Below are 18,527 nucleotides of genomic sequence, written 5' to 3' on the forward strand. Positions count from 1 at the left end.
CCTGCTGTGGGCACTCCAGCTCCGAGGCAGACTTTACCTCTTTTATTTTTCCAGCAGTTTAGTTTGAATACTACAATAAATTCCTGGGAACAAACGCTTGTTAGTAAGACTTTAACACGCACCGCCTCGCACCCATACACTCCCGCATATAAGCGCTCACGCACACACGTGAAACTCAGAGACATTCTTGTCCCATCGGCTTTTAAAAGCAGATATTCTCCCAGACATCTCACTCGCAGCTCTCTCTTTCAAAACCGTGAGCACCGTCTGTTCCAGAGATGCTTCTTCTGGACGGCGAGAGATTTCTGTTCAAAGTAAATGAGTAGAAAGAAAGAATGAAGGAAGAAGCATTTTTTTCCTTAAAATGAAAAAAACAGGGAGGTTGTTACCCCCCACACTGCCACTGGTGCTCCGGGAGCGGAGCCAGGAGAAAATGCGTTTCGTGGCAGCGAGGCCAGCGTTGCCCCTGCGGGAGTCCCGCAGTGACATGGGGTCCTGAGAGATGCGATGTCCGGGCCGCCCGGGCTGGCGCTTCTCTCTGCGATCCGGGGCTGCCGTCGGGGGGCACCGAGTAGATCCCCCGTCGCCAGCCGCGCTCTGCTTGCGGCGAGAGGGTCCAGCAAGGCTCTGGCAGCGGGGTCAGCGCGGGGTGTGTCGTGCCTTGCCGTGCCGTGCAGTGCCGAACGGAACCGAGCCGGGCCGGGCCGTGCGGTGCCGGTGCGGGGGAGCCGCGGGCCGGGGCGATGCGGGAGAGCCGCCCCGCTCGCCCAATCAGCGGGGGCGGCGCGGCCGGGCCGGGCCAATCGCGGCGGCGCCGCGGCGGAGCCGCGCCGGGCACGGAGCCGATAAATGGTCCGGGCCCCGCGGCCGCCGCTCCCGCCGCACCGGGCACCGCACCGGGCACCGCGCCGCCGCCCCCCGCCCCGCCAGCCCGCCCTCCCCGCGCCCAGCCGCGCCGCCACGCGGGGCTCCGGCCCGGCCCCTGCCCTCCCGGTGCGGGGCAGCGCGGGTCACTGACAAAGGGGCAGTGGCGGAGCTGCCTCTTCCCCGCCCCTCGGCGGCATCCCCCACCCCCTCCGGGACCGCTCCTGATTCGGCGGGGCCCGCTGACAGCGCGGGTCTCCCCTAGATCAGCCCTCACCTGGATATAACCCTGCCGGCCGCTGCCGCCGCGATGACAACTCTGGCCGGAGCTGTCCCCAGGATGATGCGCCCCGGGGCCGGGCAGAACTACCCCCGCAGCGGGTTCCCGCTGGAAGGTAAGGCCGCGCCCGGGCTGCTCCCGTTCGGGAAAGGGACAATCGCTCCGTGCCGGGACACCGGAACAAAGCGAACCCCCCCGGCCCGCCAGAAACGGCGTACGGAGGACTCGAGAACAGCCGCCCGGTTTCCCCCGGGCTGTCAGGGCAGGGATTTTTCCGGGATGGGCACGGCTTGGGCTGTTGCTGGCCGGCGGCTCCATCCTCTCTCACTGAGAGCGACTTATCCCGGGAGCGGGAGGGACCGACAGGGAGGTCGGCAGCGCAGCGGGCCCCGGGTCCGCTCTTCAGCGGAGTGAAAGGGCGGTAGTTTGGGGAGCCCAAAGTTTGGGAAAAAGTTAGGACGAAGTTAGAAAAAACCCCAATTAAACTCAAATAAAAGCCATGTGAACGAAATCGAAAGGAACTTTAGAACCGTGGACTTGTCCCGGGCAGGCCGGGCCCCTCTTCCCCACGGCAGCGACGGTGCGAGGGCCGGGGACCCCCAGGCCGTGCCCGAGGCAGGACGGGCGGCGCGGCGGCTCCCACCGCGCCGCCGGGGACACCGCGGCCTTCCTGCATCTCTTTTCCCCTTTTCGCTGAAGTCGGGCGGGCTCTGAGAGCCGGCTCGGGGGCGAGTGCAACAGGTGAAGCCCGTGCCCGCCGCCCTCCCCTGCCCGCCGGGGCGGCGGAGCGGGCTCCACGGGAGCTGCGGGCCCCGGGCACGCTGCGGGGCGGCGGGGCGGGCGGGAGAGAGTTGCTTTATAGAAAAGCAACGACAAAAAACCAGTAACAACAACAACAACAAAAAAGACGCAGCAGGATCCGAAGGAGACGTTAACGCCATTTACTCCCCTGCCTCCCCTCCCTCCTTTTCTAGTCTCTACCCCTCTAGGCCAGGGCAGAGTCAATCAGCTCGGAGGAGTGTTTATCAATGGCAGGCCTTTACCCAACCATATCCGGCACAAGATAGTGGAGATGGCCCACCATGGCATAAGGCCCTGTGTCATCTCCCGCCAGCTGCGAGTGTCCCACGGCTGCGTCTCCAAAATTCTCTGCAGGTACCAGGAGACGGGCTCCATCCGGCCGGGGGCCATCGGCGGCAGCAAGCCCAAGGTGAGCCCCTCCTGCCCGCCCAGAGCCGGGCAAATCTCAGCCGCGGTGGCGGGGAGCGAGGCCTGACTGGGACATGGCCCAGACTGGCCGGCACTGGGGTTTGCAGACGGGAGGGCAGCACCCGGGAGGGCCGGGGGGGGGGAACATGCGAGGCAGGGGGTGGGCATAGACACGCGTGGGGCACAGCACTTTCTCCGTGTCCCTTCCTGTTGCTCTCAAAGTTTCCCGAGGCTTTAGAAAATATTGTTGGAGTTCTTGGAAATCAGATACTTTAATTAAGAGAACGCTATTAAAAAAAAAAAAAATCTCAAACGAAACTAGGGCGAAAAGGGTGGGTTTTTTAGCGCTTGGCTGCTCAGAACCCCGAGTGCCCTAGGCTCAACCCCGCAGGAGCACTGGAGCACTCGGCACTGAGGGACGGACCGGGACGCGGTCGGTCCGGTGTCAGGGCTGGCACAGCGCGGCGGGATCGGGCCCTCGCTGCTTTCGCTGCAAAACGCAAGCAAAACGACCTGTGTTTCTGGCTGTCTCCATACTGCTCCTTCTCCTGCTCTATTTATTTTTTTTTTCCCCGCTCTAAGGCTGCGTATATTTATAGCCACACCACCGAAAAGTTTGAGCTCACAATAATGCAGACGAATTCTTGTTCCAAGATTAGCCTTCTCCTCTAGCTTTTCATTCCCATTAAAGAAAAGTAAAAGCTTGTGTTTCTGTTGGAAATTGTTGCTAGATTTCCCCCCCTCCCGATTGTTTCTTCTAAAGTAGCAATGTCCGAACTTTTCCTTTCGGTGTTGGCAGTAGATATAATTTTTTATAAGTGTGTTATCTGAACATAAGGCTGTTCCCAAACCGGAGACCGTTCTTTTGTTTGATTTTAGCTTTATCTTAAAACCACGAGGCCACCGAAGGAACCTCCCGGTACTCGAACCTCTCCGAATTTTTTATTATGCTGTTTTTTCGTTCGGCGCTGCAAACTTTGTTGAGCCGAAACTTTACTAACCTGGAGCTTCGCTGCCCGGAGTCCTCCACTAATCGCGACCCAGAATTTCCTCGGGACTTTCAGCTCGGACGCACGGCAGCCGGTGCTGCTAATTCGGGGTTTTCTTTGCCGAGGGCTCGGTCCCACCTTCCCTGTAGCCCCGGAAGATTTCCTGCGACGTTTCGTTTAACGCGGGGGGTGTTTATCTTATGCGGGCCCGTTATTACCTTCTGTGTCCCCTCTGATTTTACCTTGCCTGTCCTCGAGTGTTTTATAACGGGGTTTCTAAGCGGAGCCGGTGTCGGCGTTCGCTGGCGGTGGCGCGGGAGGCCCCGGTCGCACCGGGGGTCCCGGCGGGGCAGACCGGACTCCCCCGACCGCCCCCGGCCCTACAGACTGTGCCCGCTCGCCTTGTCTTTACTGAAGCAGGTGACGACGCCGGATGTTGAGAAGAAAATCGAGGAATACAAGCGGGAAAACGCGGGCATGTTCAGCTGGGAGATCCGGGACAAGCTGCTGAAGGACGGGGTGTGTGACCGCAACACGGTGCCGTCAGGTACGGGGGCGGGGGGCTCGGGCGCGTCCCAGAGGGTCGGGGGCAGTCCGGGGGTGGGGGGCGGGCAGCCCGATACCCGGGTGAATCCCGACTCCCCGGGATGGGAGCCCCGGGCCGGGCCGGTGCCCACGGAGTGGCTGGCATGTCCCGGGAGGATTCTTGTGCTCTGCGGGGTGTTTTCAATTAAATTGTAATTTCATCCTCCTCCCCTCCTCCTCCCGACGCTTCCCGGCCGTCCCCGCCGGGCTGCTGCCGCAGGAGGGCTCGGGGCTTGCCGGAGTCCGGGAGCTGGGAAGCAGGAGATGGGGAGCAGCTCCCTGTGCCGGTGGATTATTTCTGGGATGGGGCGGGGGGGCACACGGAACCGGAGCAGTATTTGTGTGGGTGTTCGTGGCCTTTTCTTATCATCCACTACTCGGGCTCAGGAAAAAAAAAAAAATATACTTGGGAGCCGCTGTGCCCGCCCTGGAATCCAGTGCGGGACGGGACTATGCCCCGTGAAACCTTGTGGGGACGGGAGCAGACGGCTGCCTCCCCAACGCCCCGACTGGCTGAGGCTGTGGGGTGCGGGCAGCGGCTCTGATGGGGGGCTCGGCTCGACCGCCTCGGGGGGGCTGCTGGGGATGAGCCGCTCACAGCTCTGCACTCCCCCCCGAAGTGAGCTCCATCAGCCGCATCCTGCGGAGCAAGTTTGGGAAAGGAGAGGAAGAGGAGGCTGAGCTGGAAAGGAAGGAGGTGGAGGAAGGCGACAAGAAGGCCAAGCACAGCATTGATGGCATCCTCAGTGAAAGAGGTAAAGTCCAATTTCCCCCAGCTCTCTGTAAGGCCCCGGGACCAGGCAGTACCAGCCCTAGGTGTTGGTGGGTATCACTCCCCTTCTCCCAGAGGTTGTCCTGGGGCCAGTGCAGAGGGAGGTGTAGGGCCAGGGGTTAGGCCTAATGGCATAGCTACCACATCCTATCGGATCCCTTTTCCCGGTGGAACAACCCGGCAGTGTGCAGTAATGGCGCGAAGGTGGGGATGAAGATGGGAGTCAGTGTGAGTTTGGCTTTCAGGGAGCAGGGAATGTTGGAGCCTCCACAGAGCTCCCCTGTCACAGCCACGCAGAGACTCCTTTCCCAGGCTGAGCGAAACGCCACAGCTGCATAGAAGGGGTAGTTGTAGCCAAAGACCGTGGAGCCTCAAGTCCCTGCAGTCATGAACAGGGCAGGGAGCCACACGTTTTGTTTTTTTCTGCTGCTAAAACTGCTGGGAAGAGCATGTGTTGGTGCTTGGCCAGGGGCTGTGAGGAGGTTGCAACCTGAACAAGGCGGAGGTGAAGGGCTGCTCCGGGGGGACAGCTGCTGCCCCCGCCACGGCCGTGCCCGGCTCCCGGCTGGGCCAGGGTGCAGGGGCAGGCCAGGGCCCTGCCGGCAGCCTGTGCGTGGAAGTCGCTGCCCAGCACATGCACAGGCGCTGGAGAAGGCGAGACAAAAGTACCAAATGAGCTGGTCAAACATTTGTACAACTTTTCCAGCTTTTACAAAGAAGGCCTTCTATACACAATCTACACTTGGAGATGAACTTGGAAAACAAAGAGGGGGGAGTCCATTGAAACTCACACTTTGGCTTTGCACAGACAAAGCTTCAGCTAGCAGCAGCTTGATGTGAACAAAAGAAGGCAACCTTTTTATAATTCAAGGAGAAAAGAAGAGAAAACAGCCCCACAAAAGGCTGAGAAAAGACATTATGGGCTTGCAATGAGGGATGAATTATTCAATGAGCCCCTAATAGCTGATGCTCCACGCAGTTTTATGGACTCTCCATGGTGGAAAAAAATAGCTCTTTTTAGACAGAAAGTGTTTCTAGCATTTCTAGGCATCTGAGATGCTGGTGCCATTTGAGGACAACTGGAACCCATTCTTGAACAGTAGGAAATGTCCTTGTTTTTTAGGAACAAATTCTTAAACGCTCCCAAAACATAGTTTTCAACTCTGTTATTAAAATTCTTAGGAAACTTCATCTTCTGTGTGTCTGTGTTTGCGTCGATATGTGTAACACAAACATGCAAAAGATGAAAACTAAACAAGAGATTTTAAGGCCAGAAGACACAGTTTGATTGCCTGGTCTAGCTGCCCCCATACGATGGATCCAGAGTTTCCTTCAGTGTCTCCTTCAACAGAGGATTGCTCCAAGAGGGTGTGCATCAAGGGAAAAATAGCTAAATTCAGTGTCCTTCTTGTTAGATAACTAGTTTTGCTGCCTTCCTGAATTTCTTGACAGATATTAGAAACAGAAGATAGTGAGCTTTGATAATATCATTACTTTATGGAACAAAGAGTAATTAATGGAGACAGCAAGAGAAAAAATTTTGCTATCAGTATAACCCATCCCTGCTTGTCTTTGAAACAATCTTCCTTTTACTCTCTGAACTTTAAAGGGGGGTTCCTGATCTATTATAAATCAGTATATGGGTGCATGGCTGCCTCCTGCCAGCCCAGGGGAATCCCAAAATATTTTATTGCAGGAAAGCCAGTAATGCTTTGCTGTGAACAGGGGCTCACTCTTGCCTCCCAGTTGTATCAGAAGGCTGCATTCTGTCCCTGAACATATCTTCTCCTTCACTATCTGTGGATGTAAATGTCTTTGCCTCTTTTGAGTTCGATCAGTAGCAAATTTCCCCTTGATGAAAAGGGGTAGTGTAGCCCTATCCTGCCCTGGGCAAGCAGGTTTTTGCTGCATGAACGTGACCGGACAGTGCCGTGGAAACAGCAGCTTTGATAATCCTGTCTGTTCTGTGACAGTGGCTGGGAAGGTTTGGCAGTTGGAGGGAGGGTGTGCTCTTTCCCACAGCCATGCTTGCTCCCCCTCCCTGAGTAGCAAGCTGTTGCTTAATCTCATTACTGGAGTGGCCAGGATGCTGCAGTGCGAGCGCGCTGCTGCTTCAGAAGGGATGTGTTGCCATACTTGTGCCTTAAATGTAGTGTAATACTAGAGGGACAACACACCAGTGAGATCATTACAAGAAAAACATAAACCGTAAAAGAAGTCTGCCACTGCTTTCTGTATCCAATCAACAAAAAAAGGTTATGCTTCAATTCCCACTGCCAGCTGAGGAGCTTCGATTTCACTCCATCTATAAAAATCATCCTGCCCTCTTACTGAAATACCTGGCAGCGCTCCTAAGGATTTTGATGCTGCAGGATCATATTTGCCGGTGCCCACCAGCCTGGTTATGAGGCTTGATGTGGCCAAGGGTGCCCGCTGGCAGCGCATCTCAGATGCCCTTTCCAATACTCGGGTTGCTTGCGGTGTGTCCAAAGGTTATCCACGTGCTGTGCAGCAAAACCCTCGTCTGGTAGCTCAGCACCGAGTGCTCCATGTTATGGAGGGGAAAAAAGTGTGTGTCTTTTGCAGTATGTGGAGTTTTTATAGCTCTGGTCTCAGGGCCTTGAGGTATCCCAGAGCGTGGGCGCAAAGGAAGGCTGTGGGATAGGTAAGAAAGCAGGTCCTGAGGCTCAGCACAGAGCAAAGTATTGCTCGTCTGCTCGGGAGCACACATAAGTGCTGGATGTTTGCTGACACTGACTGAAATCCCCTCCTCACCGTGGGCATTTGGGTGGCTCAAGGAGTGGCATTTTTTTCTGAGGGCAAGTATAACAATTGTCATTTTAAGGTTGCTAATCCAAGATTCAGGGAGCACTTACAGCAGAGTGGTATTAGAGAGAGTAGAAACTTGATATTTTTTTAAAAAGTGCGATAGAAACAGTATATCATGTGACTTGGGATTTCTCCCACCACGTATATGTGTAGGTAAACTATAGCCCCGTGTGATTCTGTTCCAGCCTTTTTGCAGACACTTAAATATGATTCTCTCACTGGTGTTTAGAGATGCCACATGTGCAGCCCTGTGTGTGCTGTATTTCAGCATCTCTGTTTGCATCACTCTCAACCCTGATTTAGAGTATATATTTAGAGAAAACCTTGACTGTCACAGTGTGTATCAGAAAGCTGGTAGTTCTACAATAGCACATCTGTATTTCTGCATGCGTGATAATTTTCTCTTAAAGGCACAAGCCATAAATAAAAAAAACATGAGAGAGAAAGTTTTGTGCCTTTATATGGCACATCAGGGCTTATTTTTAGCATAACCGCTACAGAAGAGGGATCCGCTTGTACCTTTGGTGGGAGCTATGTGTGGTTTGGTTTGCTGACTAATCTGATAACTCCCCCCCTTCATAAAATAGCTGTTGTTTTCTGGCAGAAACCAGTGGCTTTCAGCACTCCAGTGATGGGGTGTAGAGCTGGTCCTTGGGCCACTGCGAGCGGGGCTGGGACCCCCCCACCCGGCCTCAAAGGGGGCCTCTGTTCCCAGCCAGTGGAATTGGCCCCCGGGCTCTGTCCTGGCGGATCCTCCCCCAGTCATGCGCACCCGTCCAAAAAGGGCCCTACTCATCCCAAGCCTCTACCCTTGGCTGTACTGAGAGCAATTCAGGCTACAGCAGACTAAATTGCCTCCTTTATTTTCTTCTTACTTTCATCTTGGACCAAACCCTTCCCCCCTCTCCCTCCCCTTCCTCTTTTCTTTTTTTTTCTGTGTGCCTGAGGCTCACATTAATACAATTTCAGCACCACCCCTATTTTAGTGTGTGTATGTGGGGAGTTTGAAGCGGGAGAAAGAAAAAGGACCTTAGCACAAAAGCCCTGCTCAGCAGCTCTAAAGTTCAAGCTGCTGCTGCCTCTCTAGCTGTGTGATGCTTTTCCTGTTTGTGAGTTTTGGGAAACATTTTTGCTTTGTACTGTAATGGAATTAGAGGACAGATGCTGACTGTAAATGGGACACGCGACTACCAGCCCCTAGCTTAAATATTTAGATGCAATGTTACAATTATTGACTTGATGCACAGGCTTTGAAGTGGTGGCACATGATCTAAAGGGTAGCTCAGGCTAGATGGGCTGGCAGATGTTTTGATTAGAGCTGGTCACTATCATGCAGCCAGTTATTTTTAGATTGTTAAACTAATAAAGGCAGTTTATTAAGGGAGGGGATTAAACGCAGGCACCAGATATCAGTTTTAGTTATCCCATTCATTTCTGCATTGTAGACTGTTGGGTTAGCACTGCAGCATGGGACAAGGCAGATGGTGAGTTAGATTTTGGCTGTGATTTTCTAATGCAGGTCTTGTCCTGATTTTGCTACAGTGTCCTGTCCCAGGGCGCAGTGGTGAGAGGACTTACGTGCTGTGTGCAGTGCTGTTGTGGGCTGAGAAGCACAGTGTGTTCCCCTGCTCAGTGTTCCCGGTAAAGATTCACTTATTGAATGAAATGTGATGACTGTGGCTGCAGGCAATTATCTTCTCGCGTCTGGAATTTCATGCAGTACTTTATATATTTGGCCACTAGCAGGTCTAAGAAATCAACTCGTGTAACTTGAACATTGTTGTTTCTGAGGCTCTCAGAGCTGACAAGAAAATAGTGCTTAATTAAGAAAAACTCCTTAGTGAGTCCAGAATTTGGCTCAAGGCAAATATAGCCAACAGTATTTTCTGTCTGTCTTTTCCCCTTTTCTTTCCTCATATCTTAATAGTGACAGTCCAAGCCCGGGTAGAAAAGCCAGGTGTTGCACGAGTGTAAACCGATGGAGGTGATGCCACGCAAATCCAGGACAGCTTTGTTTCCTTTGCCTGTCCCATCATCACTGTGGGGCTCTGAGCCACGCTTCCACTTTCAAATCATTATTCTAAGCTAATAACAATAATAATAATTACTGATGACCTCAGCGATCAATAATAACCTCACCATCAAGCGTGGTGTCTCAACATGATGAGCATTTTTAGAAAGGTGTTTAATGTTTGCTTTCAGAGTGGCTTGAAAGTGGAGTTTGCTGTTCCAGAGCTGCTGGGAGCAGCCCATACCCTCCTGTCTTGGAGGGAGCTGGGGGGGGATTTTGAGTAGAGTGTTAATTGTCAGACTAACTGCAGGCTAATCGCCTGACATAAGGACTAGTAATACTTTCAGGAGTGGGCGCAAAGGGTGTTAATCTAGCAGCGACTCTCTGAAATAATATATAGATATATCATATCCCTTTCTTGAAATCATGATTTTATTAATGGCTTTGCATGTTTTGCCACCTTAGGGACACTTTCTTCAACTTAAGAATCAGTGCCTCTTCAAACAAAATTGCTGTGGGCTTCCTTTCCAGTTTTTCTAATTGCATATAACTAGAACAAAGCCAAATGTTATTTTAGCAAATGTCAGATTGCTTCACACACAGTAGTTGATTAACTTGAATTTGTACCCAAGTTAACATCTTATTTGGTTGCTTAGAAAATCTTAATCTGTTAGATTTACACAGTGGCATTCTGAAAAGGCTGTGGCAAGAAATGTGGTTGGTTGATTTCAGCTGGAATTTGCTCTGAAAATGCGATTTGTGTCTTCTGCTTTCTGGATCCTCCTATAATTGCAGAATCCTTGACATCAGCAGGAGTTTACCAAAGCACAGATCAGGCTTTTCTTGAAACTAGCTCTGTAATGTGCCTGAGCAACTGCAGCTCTGAGAGAAATCCTCAGGTTTAGTACGTAAAATGGGTTTGGTGGCTTTGGGTATCAGACCTCCAGTTCTGCAAATGCTGTCATGGGCGAGTAACAGCGAGGAGTCCCACTCAAAGGGCCTATTCATGTGTGTAACGTTACTCACGTGAGTTGGGGCAGGGAGGAATGGGCCCCAAATTTGTTCTATTCTGTTGGTATAAAGTACCCGCTGCACAAGAGTGTGACTCTAATCCTGAGCGAAACGCTTGCAAAACTCTTCCTGAGCGCTGGGATCTTTGTGTCTGTGTTTACAGAGGTAGCCATGGAATCAGCAGACAGACAGAGGTTTAATTAGATAAAAAGCTAATTAGCAATTATTGCTGAAAGTAAAAGCCAATACTGATAAAATCCTTAAAACAAATAATTTCCCGTGTCTGATTCTGAATAGCAATTCTCTGCTGTATCAGTCAAAGACAACACTTTTATCTAACACTTATTTGGGGATGGTTTAGTTTGGTATTGGGATTACTTATTGATAAGGTTTGGAACAGGGTTTAGAAGAGGGAGGCCAATAAAGCTGATAGTGATAAATTATCATGAGTCCCCAGAGCTGTGTAATAAAACTGCACTGGGAAATGAAGCAGAACTACAAAGTGCTCTCTGGTTAATTTAAGAAGAAATTGAGTGAAACACAAAGCAATAAATCAGAGCAAGGCAGTCAATGTGAATTTCTCCATGTAAATGTCGCTTTAAACCCTATGTAGCAAATACGTGTGGCCAGAGAAAGAACAAACTATAGAAATAAAAATGCAGGATGCTTCCAAGTGTTCCCCAAACGCTGAGCTCTCTGGCTCATAAAAATTATGTACAGTAACATAATTCACCACAAGACCTTGTTTAGTGTAGTGTGAGTGTGGCATTTTACTTTACTTGCCCTGGAGTACTCCTGCCCCATGCTGTTAAGCTAATTCAGTTTAAATCACTCTGCCTAGAAAAAAACATGAAGCGTAATGAAATTAAAACTCACTGAGGACACATTAGAGTTAAAGTGTGTCATGGGCTGAGATTATTTAGTTAGTGGAGTTTGATGTAATTGTTGACAGGTCATTTATTCACCCTAGTAAATAAAGATTCACGAACTATTAAGAATGTGCATATATAACTAGTAAGACAGTAAAAGGCAATTAAGCAGTCAGTTTAATGTCTTATCTTGCTGGTTGCCCTACAGTTGTTTTACAACTAGGAATTAAAATTTGAAAAGAAAGTTTTCAGTGTCCCTGGCCAAATATTGATTAAGTAGTTGTTTGCTGATGCCATTGTGGCACATAAAAAGGCCAGTGGTTCTGCCCCTTGTTGTTCATCTTCCATTGTTGCTGATTCTTAACCTCGGAGATCAAAGGAGGATCATTTCAGTTTATCTGTCTTGGAAAATCCTTCTTTGCTCCTAAACCCGTATGGATTAATGGCCAAATTGTCTTTAATGAGATGTGAAATTTGAATGGAATCCTTATTTTGCATGGTCTGTTGTATGCGTGCACTGTATGCTCTTACAGTCTTGCTGAGGATTTTTCTTTAGCATTATTGGATTTGATTTTGTTTTAGTCACTTTATTTTTAGTATACAGTGCATTGAAATGTTCCTATTGCAGCAGGTAAGACATGACGTGTTTAATGGAATTTTACTAAAACTCCTTTTGTTGCATGTAATTTTTTTGATGGGTGTAGCCTAAAGGGGAAAAAAAAAAAAAAAGGCTTGTCTTTGTATACCAAATCATATAGGAGGCAAATAATTGAGGGCTGCCAATAAAAGAAAGGGAGCTTGAGAAGGCAGACCATTCTCCAGATTGAGCCCTCAGTATAAAGGGGACACAAACAAGCTTGCAACATTTCTTTGTGCATTTTCTTCAGTTTGGATTTTATGGACCCTTCTCGCCTCAGTGAGGATAGTTGTACAGTCCCTTCTCAAAAAGGGGAAAGTTGGATCAACCAGGCTGTGCAGAAAACTGAGACTCCTTGAGTATAATCAGTTCCCTCTTGCAAGGCAGAACGCTACACTTATTTCAGAGACAGTAAAATATATCCCACAACATCCTCTGTAGAAGAGACTGTGCAATCTGGATGTGTTATGTTGTCTTGTAATTATGATATGAAGTTTCACCTGAATTGTAGGGCGTGCATGTGTTAAATCCAGGTCCCTCTGCATCCACTGGACACAGAAATTTAGCTTCAAAAACTGTAGTAAGAAGCCTGGTAAAGCCAGAAATCCTTTCCTGGTTTTGCATTGATTTTTAGGTGGGTGACCCTCCTCTGCTGTTGTGACAAACAGCAGAGTAAAGAGCTAAGACAGTTTTTTTTTTTTTTTTAATCATAATTTTCTCATTCCCTTTCTTAAATACCCTCTGTTTCTGTTCTGTTTGGTTATTTCTCATTAAAATACCAGTCTGTGCATACTTTACAAGTACTCAGCTACTTAAGGAGGCAGTTTGTCCTAGAGTAAGGGGTAACATTCCTTGAAAGCATTTTCCATACAATTTTCCCTTAAGTCTGTGAACTCACCTTTTTTGTTTCCATGGAGAGCTGTGGTGAGCACAGTGTTATCCCTGCTACCTTTTGATTTATTTTTTTTTAATGGATATTTGCCTGAATGTACACTTTCTGCCAGACTTGATCAACGTTTATATCATGCAGAAGCCCATATAAGGACCTGTCTTAAGGATTTTTGTATTTGTGATATGCCTCATGTTGGATGTCCGATCCAAAAATGACTATGTAGTAATTTCTTTATCAGATATAATGCCGCATAGATCACTGTGGTTTGAATAGTATGAGGAATAAACTGTCTGTGGCTGACATTTCTGCAAACAGACAGCTTATTCAGCTCCTGTCAAATCTTATTCACCTTATATAATTGAGTAGGACTGTTCATGCCAATATAATTGGAATCTCTTCCATGTACCAGGCCAGAGAAGCAAAAGCAACCACAGATCTTTTGGCAAAATTACACTACTTTGTTAAAATTGTAACCAATGTATAACCCATATACCCCCTGCGAGACAGTAGCACCAACCATACTCAGTGTAACCAAACTGGACTTAGAAATACTTTCTGTCTCTGTGTCTTTAGCTGGCTCACTGAAGGTGGAGATGAATATAGACAGGTTTTACAGAAACGAGGCTTAAGGAGTAGCAGGGAATGTTTCCATAGAAAATCCCTTTTTACAGGCGATGGTGTGGCAGGACTTCCTTTTCATTTTGACCTAAGGGCTGGTTGTTTGATCTGGTGTGAAGTGCTGATGGGTCAAATGGATCCTGAGGTGGTGGGGGGGGCATCAGTGTCCCAGCAAATACTCTGACACCTATCCAGACCCTCCTGTCAGGCTGAGTGGTGAAAAAAAAACCTGCACAGAACTAGCTGCAAGTCAGGTTTCAGCTGGTTTCATGAACAGCAAAATAAGTGGTTTTCAGAAAGAAAGCGTTTTGACAGAAAAATGGAAGGGGAAAATATTTAGCTAAAGGAATTTGAAAATGGAAAGCTAAATACACTGTTTTGCCATTTTCACAGTGAAATCCTAAAAAGCATAGATTTTGGGGGAAAAAAAAATCTCTTAAATTCCATTTGCCAAGGTATAAATCAAGATTAATGCCACTGTAGTGGTAAACTAATGCTGGTGTGTGAGCAAACACTGAATTAGATCATCAGTATTTACATATAGGAAGGAATTTCCAAAAACTACTAGCTAAGGAGTGGTGTTTTAAGTGAGTAGACATCAGATCTTTATGGTGCAGTATTTTGGAGGCAGTCTACAAATTTTTTCTGCAGATTTTTAATACATGTGGTGCAGAGAAAGGCATTGCTTGTGCTGACCTCCTTTGCTGCCCGTGGTAGATATTCCCTGTATGGTATACGAGTTAACTACGGTCTTTACCGCTGTCTGTGGAACTGGAAAATAATAGAAGAAAACACTTAGAAACCTATTTAGAAAATTATTCAACAGATGTCACAGTCAGGAAAAAGCCCTGTGGGTTCATCCCTGGTGTAGCACAGTTGATTTGACCTGCTCTCTTTTGAATCAACAGGCTCAAGCAAAAATGCTCAAATATTTGGCAGCTCTACAGAAAACCACACAAGCCTCTGCTGCTTTAGTACCCACAACTTGTTTTCCAACAAATACAGTGTTTCCTTTTGAAAAAGTTTTAAAACTCACTGCTTGTCCACCTATTCTGAACAGCACTGAGACTGTCAGGAGCTGCATGTTGTGTGCACCAGGGCAGGTGACCCGGGCCAGCCTGCACAGAGCTGGTGCCCCGAAGGGACTGAAGCAGCCAGAAGTATTGCAGGCTCCTGGGATGCTCACAAAATGCAAAATGGCTGCATGCAGCAGACATTTTGTTTATCCTTTCGTTATTTCCTTCTTCATCTGTGTTTAAAAATTTCTTGATACCAAATTGTGTCGTCATTTACATCCGAACAGCCCTGTGCTCTCAGTTAGGGCTGTGCAGGTTACTTATATCACTGAATTTGGCCCCGTGTGAAAGTTTAATTATATTCCACGTTTGAGGGAACACTTTCACTTTCTCAGACTTGGCAACACCTTATAGTGCTAAGTGTGTATTTTTGTTGGTAAAGAAGAGATCTGACACAGCAAGTAAGCATTGTTAAAATGCTGCAAGCAGAGCAAATTAAAAAGAGCTGGTTTAGAAAATGGCATTAACATTTTTTTTTAACACACGATTTAGCAAAAAAGCCAAACAAAACCCCCTGGCTCTCTGTTGTAAGGAGCTCTGTAACCAATCTGCTCCATCAGTCCTGGTGGGGCGAGTGGCAGTGCTGCTTGCTGCCTCTGATTTCTGGCTCCTCCCCGGCCAGGAGAGGAGGCGTGCTCTGTCTCCTATACAGCATTCCTCCCCTCAACCTTTGATCCTAATCAACACAGCAAATGAAAATTTCAGGAAGATACCAGCCCCGTAATTTGAATGGTTGTCGAAACCTACACTGTGATGGCCATAAACAGGATTTGTCTCTAAGCTGTTAGAGATCATTGGCCAGGGAAGAATTTAAAACAAGCCAGAATTCAAAGTTACTGTACTTCTCTTGCATTGGCAGTCAAATAGATGGAGTGATGATTGATTACATAAATACTTCTCTTAAACTGACATCAGGAACAGACTTGTCAGTCCTGGAAGAAGAAATCAGATACAAAAATTTTGAGTGAGTATTGAAAGAATCCTAACTATATCTAGTATCTGAATCCCGATAATGGTAGCTGTAAATAAAAAGTAAAACACCACAGAAAAATGCTGTGAGGGGAAAAAAAGATTCTCCAGGTGATCAAAGAGTGGATGAGGGACTCATCTGTTCTTAATCTTGAGTGTTACCACGCAGAAAAGTCACTCTATTAAAGAAACAGGCCACCTGGTGCTTATTTTTTGGCCACTGGCTAGCATAGGGAGGGCATGTAGAATGATGGGTTTCCCAGGATGGCAAAGTGGGAACTCCTTTGGATGCACTTCTGTGTTGCTCCTCCTGTTTTAGCCTCGGGGGTTTTATGGAGTGATGTGAGTTCCCTTGGGGCTCATCGGACGCCTTTTGTAGGGCTGGATCTTTAGATTAAAAGACCCATTGTGCTTCTCTGAGTGCGAGTTGGAAGCAGTGGAGACATCCCTGGCGATTCAGGGCTGGGTGCTGGGGTGGCTCCCTGCACAGGTGGGAGCTGGTGCTGCCCTATTTCCAACCCAGGGAGCTCCTTGCTCTGCCTTTTTCTTCTGGGAGGCTTGCAAGTGCTTTTCATTATGTTTAATGGGAAGTTTAAAGCTTACACAGGACCGCTGTGTTCTCTAGGTGGAGATGTGGTCACAGCTGTGCTTTGTAGGGGGTGTTTTGCACTTGGTGGCATTCAGCTCTTTGAGTGGATCCTTCAGGTCCCAGTGATTTGGGCTAAAGGGTTTTCCCCCACCCTGGACAGCTGGTGCTGGTTTGCTGCTGCAGAAAAGGGGCTGCCCTAGGCATCTTTCCATAGGCTTTAAAAGTCTTCTAACTGGGCTGTGAAGAGTGTGGTTCTGCATCTTTGAATTGGCAAAATGGATATTTTTTTAACACCCCTTTTGAGGAGGAAAGAGTGATCCCGGTGACTGAGCTGTTTATAAGTAAGTGATACCCCTAAATGCAAACAAACATGGAAAAAAGTGGTTATGGCAAAATTGGTGCTGGAAGAGTTGGCTTTGGTTTGAAGGAGAACTGGCTGGAATTGGTACAATTTGCTCTGCATTTCTTTCAGTGACTTTCTGCATTGCTTATGCCTGGAGACAGCTGAGATAGGATTGCTTGCTCCTCCTACCAGTTACTGGTCTCTGCCCTTGCTTGGCCATGCTCCCCCTGAGCAGGAAGAATCTGCTGTTTCCTGATTTCTATGCTTTCCTTAATTTCCTCCCCCCTGCATGCCCCTCTCTTGCTGTGCATCCTGGCAGTGCATGCAGTGGAGAAGGGAGCACAGGAGATGTTTCTCTGTCAGGTGACCCTGTCAGGTTTAATTTTTTCTTTGCAACTGTGTGGGGTTTTTTGTTTGCTTGTTTTGAATTGTTTGTGGATTTTTTTCCCCTGGCCTGTTTTGTTTTCTTTTGAGGTTTTTGCTTGTTTGGAGTTTTTGTTTGCTTGGATTTGTTTGTTTTTCTGTTAAAAATGGGACCAATGATATCTTCCTCCCTCAATGTTATCTCCAAATGTCTGGGGTCCAGGAATCAAAAATGTTTTGAGGTTCAGATGCCACAGTTCATTTGCCGAAACTGCAGATCCAGATGGAAAGATGTTTTAGAATTAATGCTTTGTGGGTAGGAAGGGTTGCAGCCAGTCCTTGGAAGAGTAGTTGGGCTTCCAGCGCTTGGGGTTGCAGAGTTGGGGAACATTAGGGGGTGTTTGTAGAGGGGCCAGTGGCCCATGGTGTGCAGCACTTAACTGAGCAGAGAAATGCTGCAAGCCCTGGCACAGGGCAGCAGGTGGGTGGGTTTTGACAAAATGCTAAAGACTGTGCACCTTTACTTTTAATACTTTTATTACTGTTGTTTACAGCTAAAGCAGATCAATAGCTAGCGAGGTCTGGGATTAAGATCTTGAATTCAGAGGTGTTGCCTCAATTTATACTGAGGCTCAGAGCCACAGTGTGTTTACTGGAATACAGCAGTTTTTGATACATGTCTTTTCCTGGTTTTGCTGGGTCTCCCATGAATACCCTGCAATTTTCTCCAATATGTGGTGTGGAAAATCTATTCAATAATACAGATAATCACAGGTTCTAAGAGAGTATTCGATGCTTGAAATTTATGTGGTTGAGACTGGGCATGTAAACCTTGTGCTCGTTTCTCTTCTACAACTTGGTGTTGCTCTTGCATTCACTAAAAACTCGTATCTTCTGGATAGCTACTGATAGCATTTTATTTCTTTTAAAATTAGACTTATTTTTTACTAGTGTATTTGTTAAAACAGAAACATGGCCTGAGCAGAAAAAGGAGATAAAAATTATGCTTTTAGCATTCTTTTGTTGTGCATTGCCAGTATTTACAGTTTAAAACTATAGCTTTCAATCTTTATGCAAGAGAATGCATTTCTCAGTGGTGGGATTTTATGTCAGCACAGGCTGATTAGAGGTGAACTATTTTGGTTTGGTTTTAAACTTTCTTTAAATGAAATCTGAAATTTCTTCTATAAACATTCTTCCTGACAAGGAGAAATAGTACATCAACTTGGGCATCAGCTTATGAGCCAAAAAACTGAGGAGCCAGTTGCAGCAGATACGCTGGCTTGAACTTATCTATAGGTCTTAAAGAAAAAAGTTTTTAGATGTGAAAGTGCAGTACAACTTGCAGTAAGGCTCAATCTGATTTCCAGAGCTGTTGAAACAAAAAATTTTTACTGACTTCTTGAGTTTCAAGGAAAAGGGTATTGTTGCAGTCTGTTATTTAAACAGTAATTTTAGTTTTTTTTGTTTTTTTTTTCCTAATCAATAGTGTTAAACATGTTAGATTCTTCATAAATCTCAAAAAAGGCCTATTGAATGTAATAGCAAGACTTGCATTGTCTTCAATGAAATTTAGTCAGACCTTAAACAGAAAGGTTTTTTCTGTCTCTCTCTTTTTTTT

At 47.6% G+C, this 18,527-nt stretch overlaps 1 protein-coding gene across 6 annotated transcripts in view; it reads left to right on the plus strand.

Annotated features, from left to right (window-relative positions):
• Positions 1 to 931: 931 nt before the first annotated feature.
• PAX3 (paired box 3) overlaps positions 932 to 18,527 on the plus strand; it is a 76,337-nt gene continuing 58,741 nt past the window's right edge. For 4 of the 6 annotated variants that reach the window (XM_050307821.1, XM_050307823.1, XM_050307820.1 and 1 more), the window contains exons 1-4: positions 932 to 1,259; positions 2,119 to 2,354; positions 3,760 to 3,889; positions 4,548 to 4,682. In XM_050307821.1, coding sequence (XP_050163778.1) covers positions 1,175 to 1,259; positions 2,119 to 2,354; positions 3,760 to 3,889; positions 4,548 to 4,682 — 586 coding nt within the window. In that variant the 5' untranslated portion in view covers positions 932 to 1,174. The remainder of the gene's footprint in view (positions 1,260 to 2,118; positions 2,355 to 3,759; positions 3,890 to 4,547; positions 4,683 to 18,527) is intronic. The other 2 variants (XM_050307822.1, XM_050307824.1) reach the window with 1 other exon arrangement.

Source organism: Myiozetetes cayanensis, unplaced genomic scaffold (genome assembly GCF_022539395.1).
Source record: "Myiozetetes cayanensis isolate MyiCay16 unplaced genomic scaffold, myiCay2020 scf13, whole genome shotgun sequence".
NCBI lineage: Eukaryota > Metazoa > Chordata > Aves > Passeriformes > Tyrannidae > Myiozetetes > Myiozetetes cayanensis.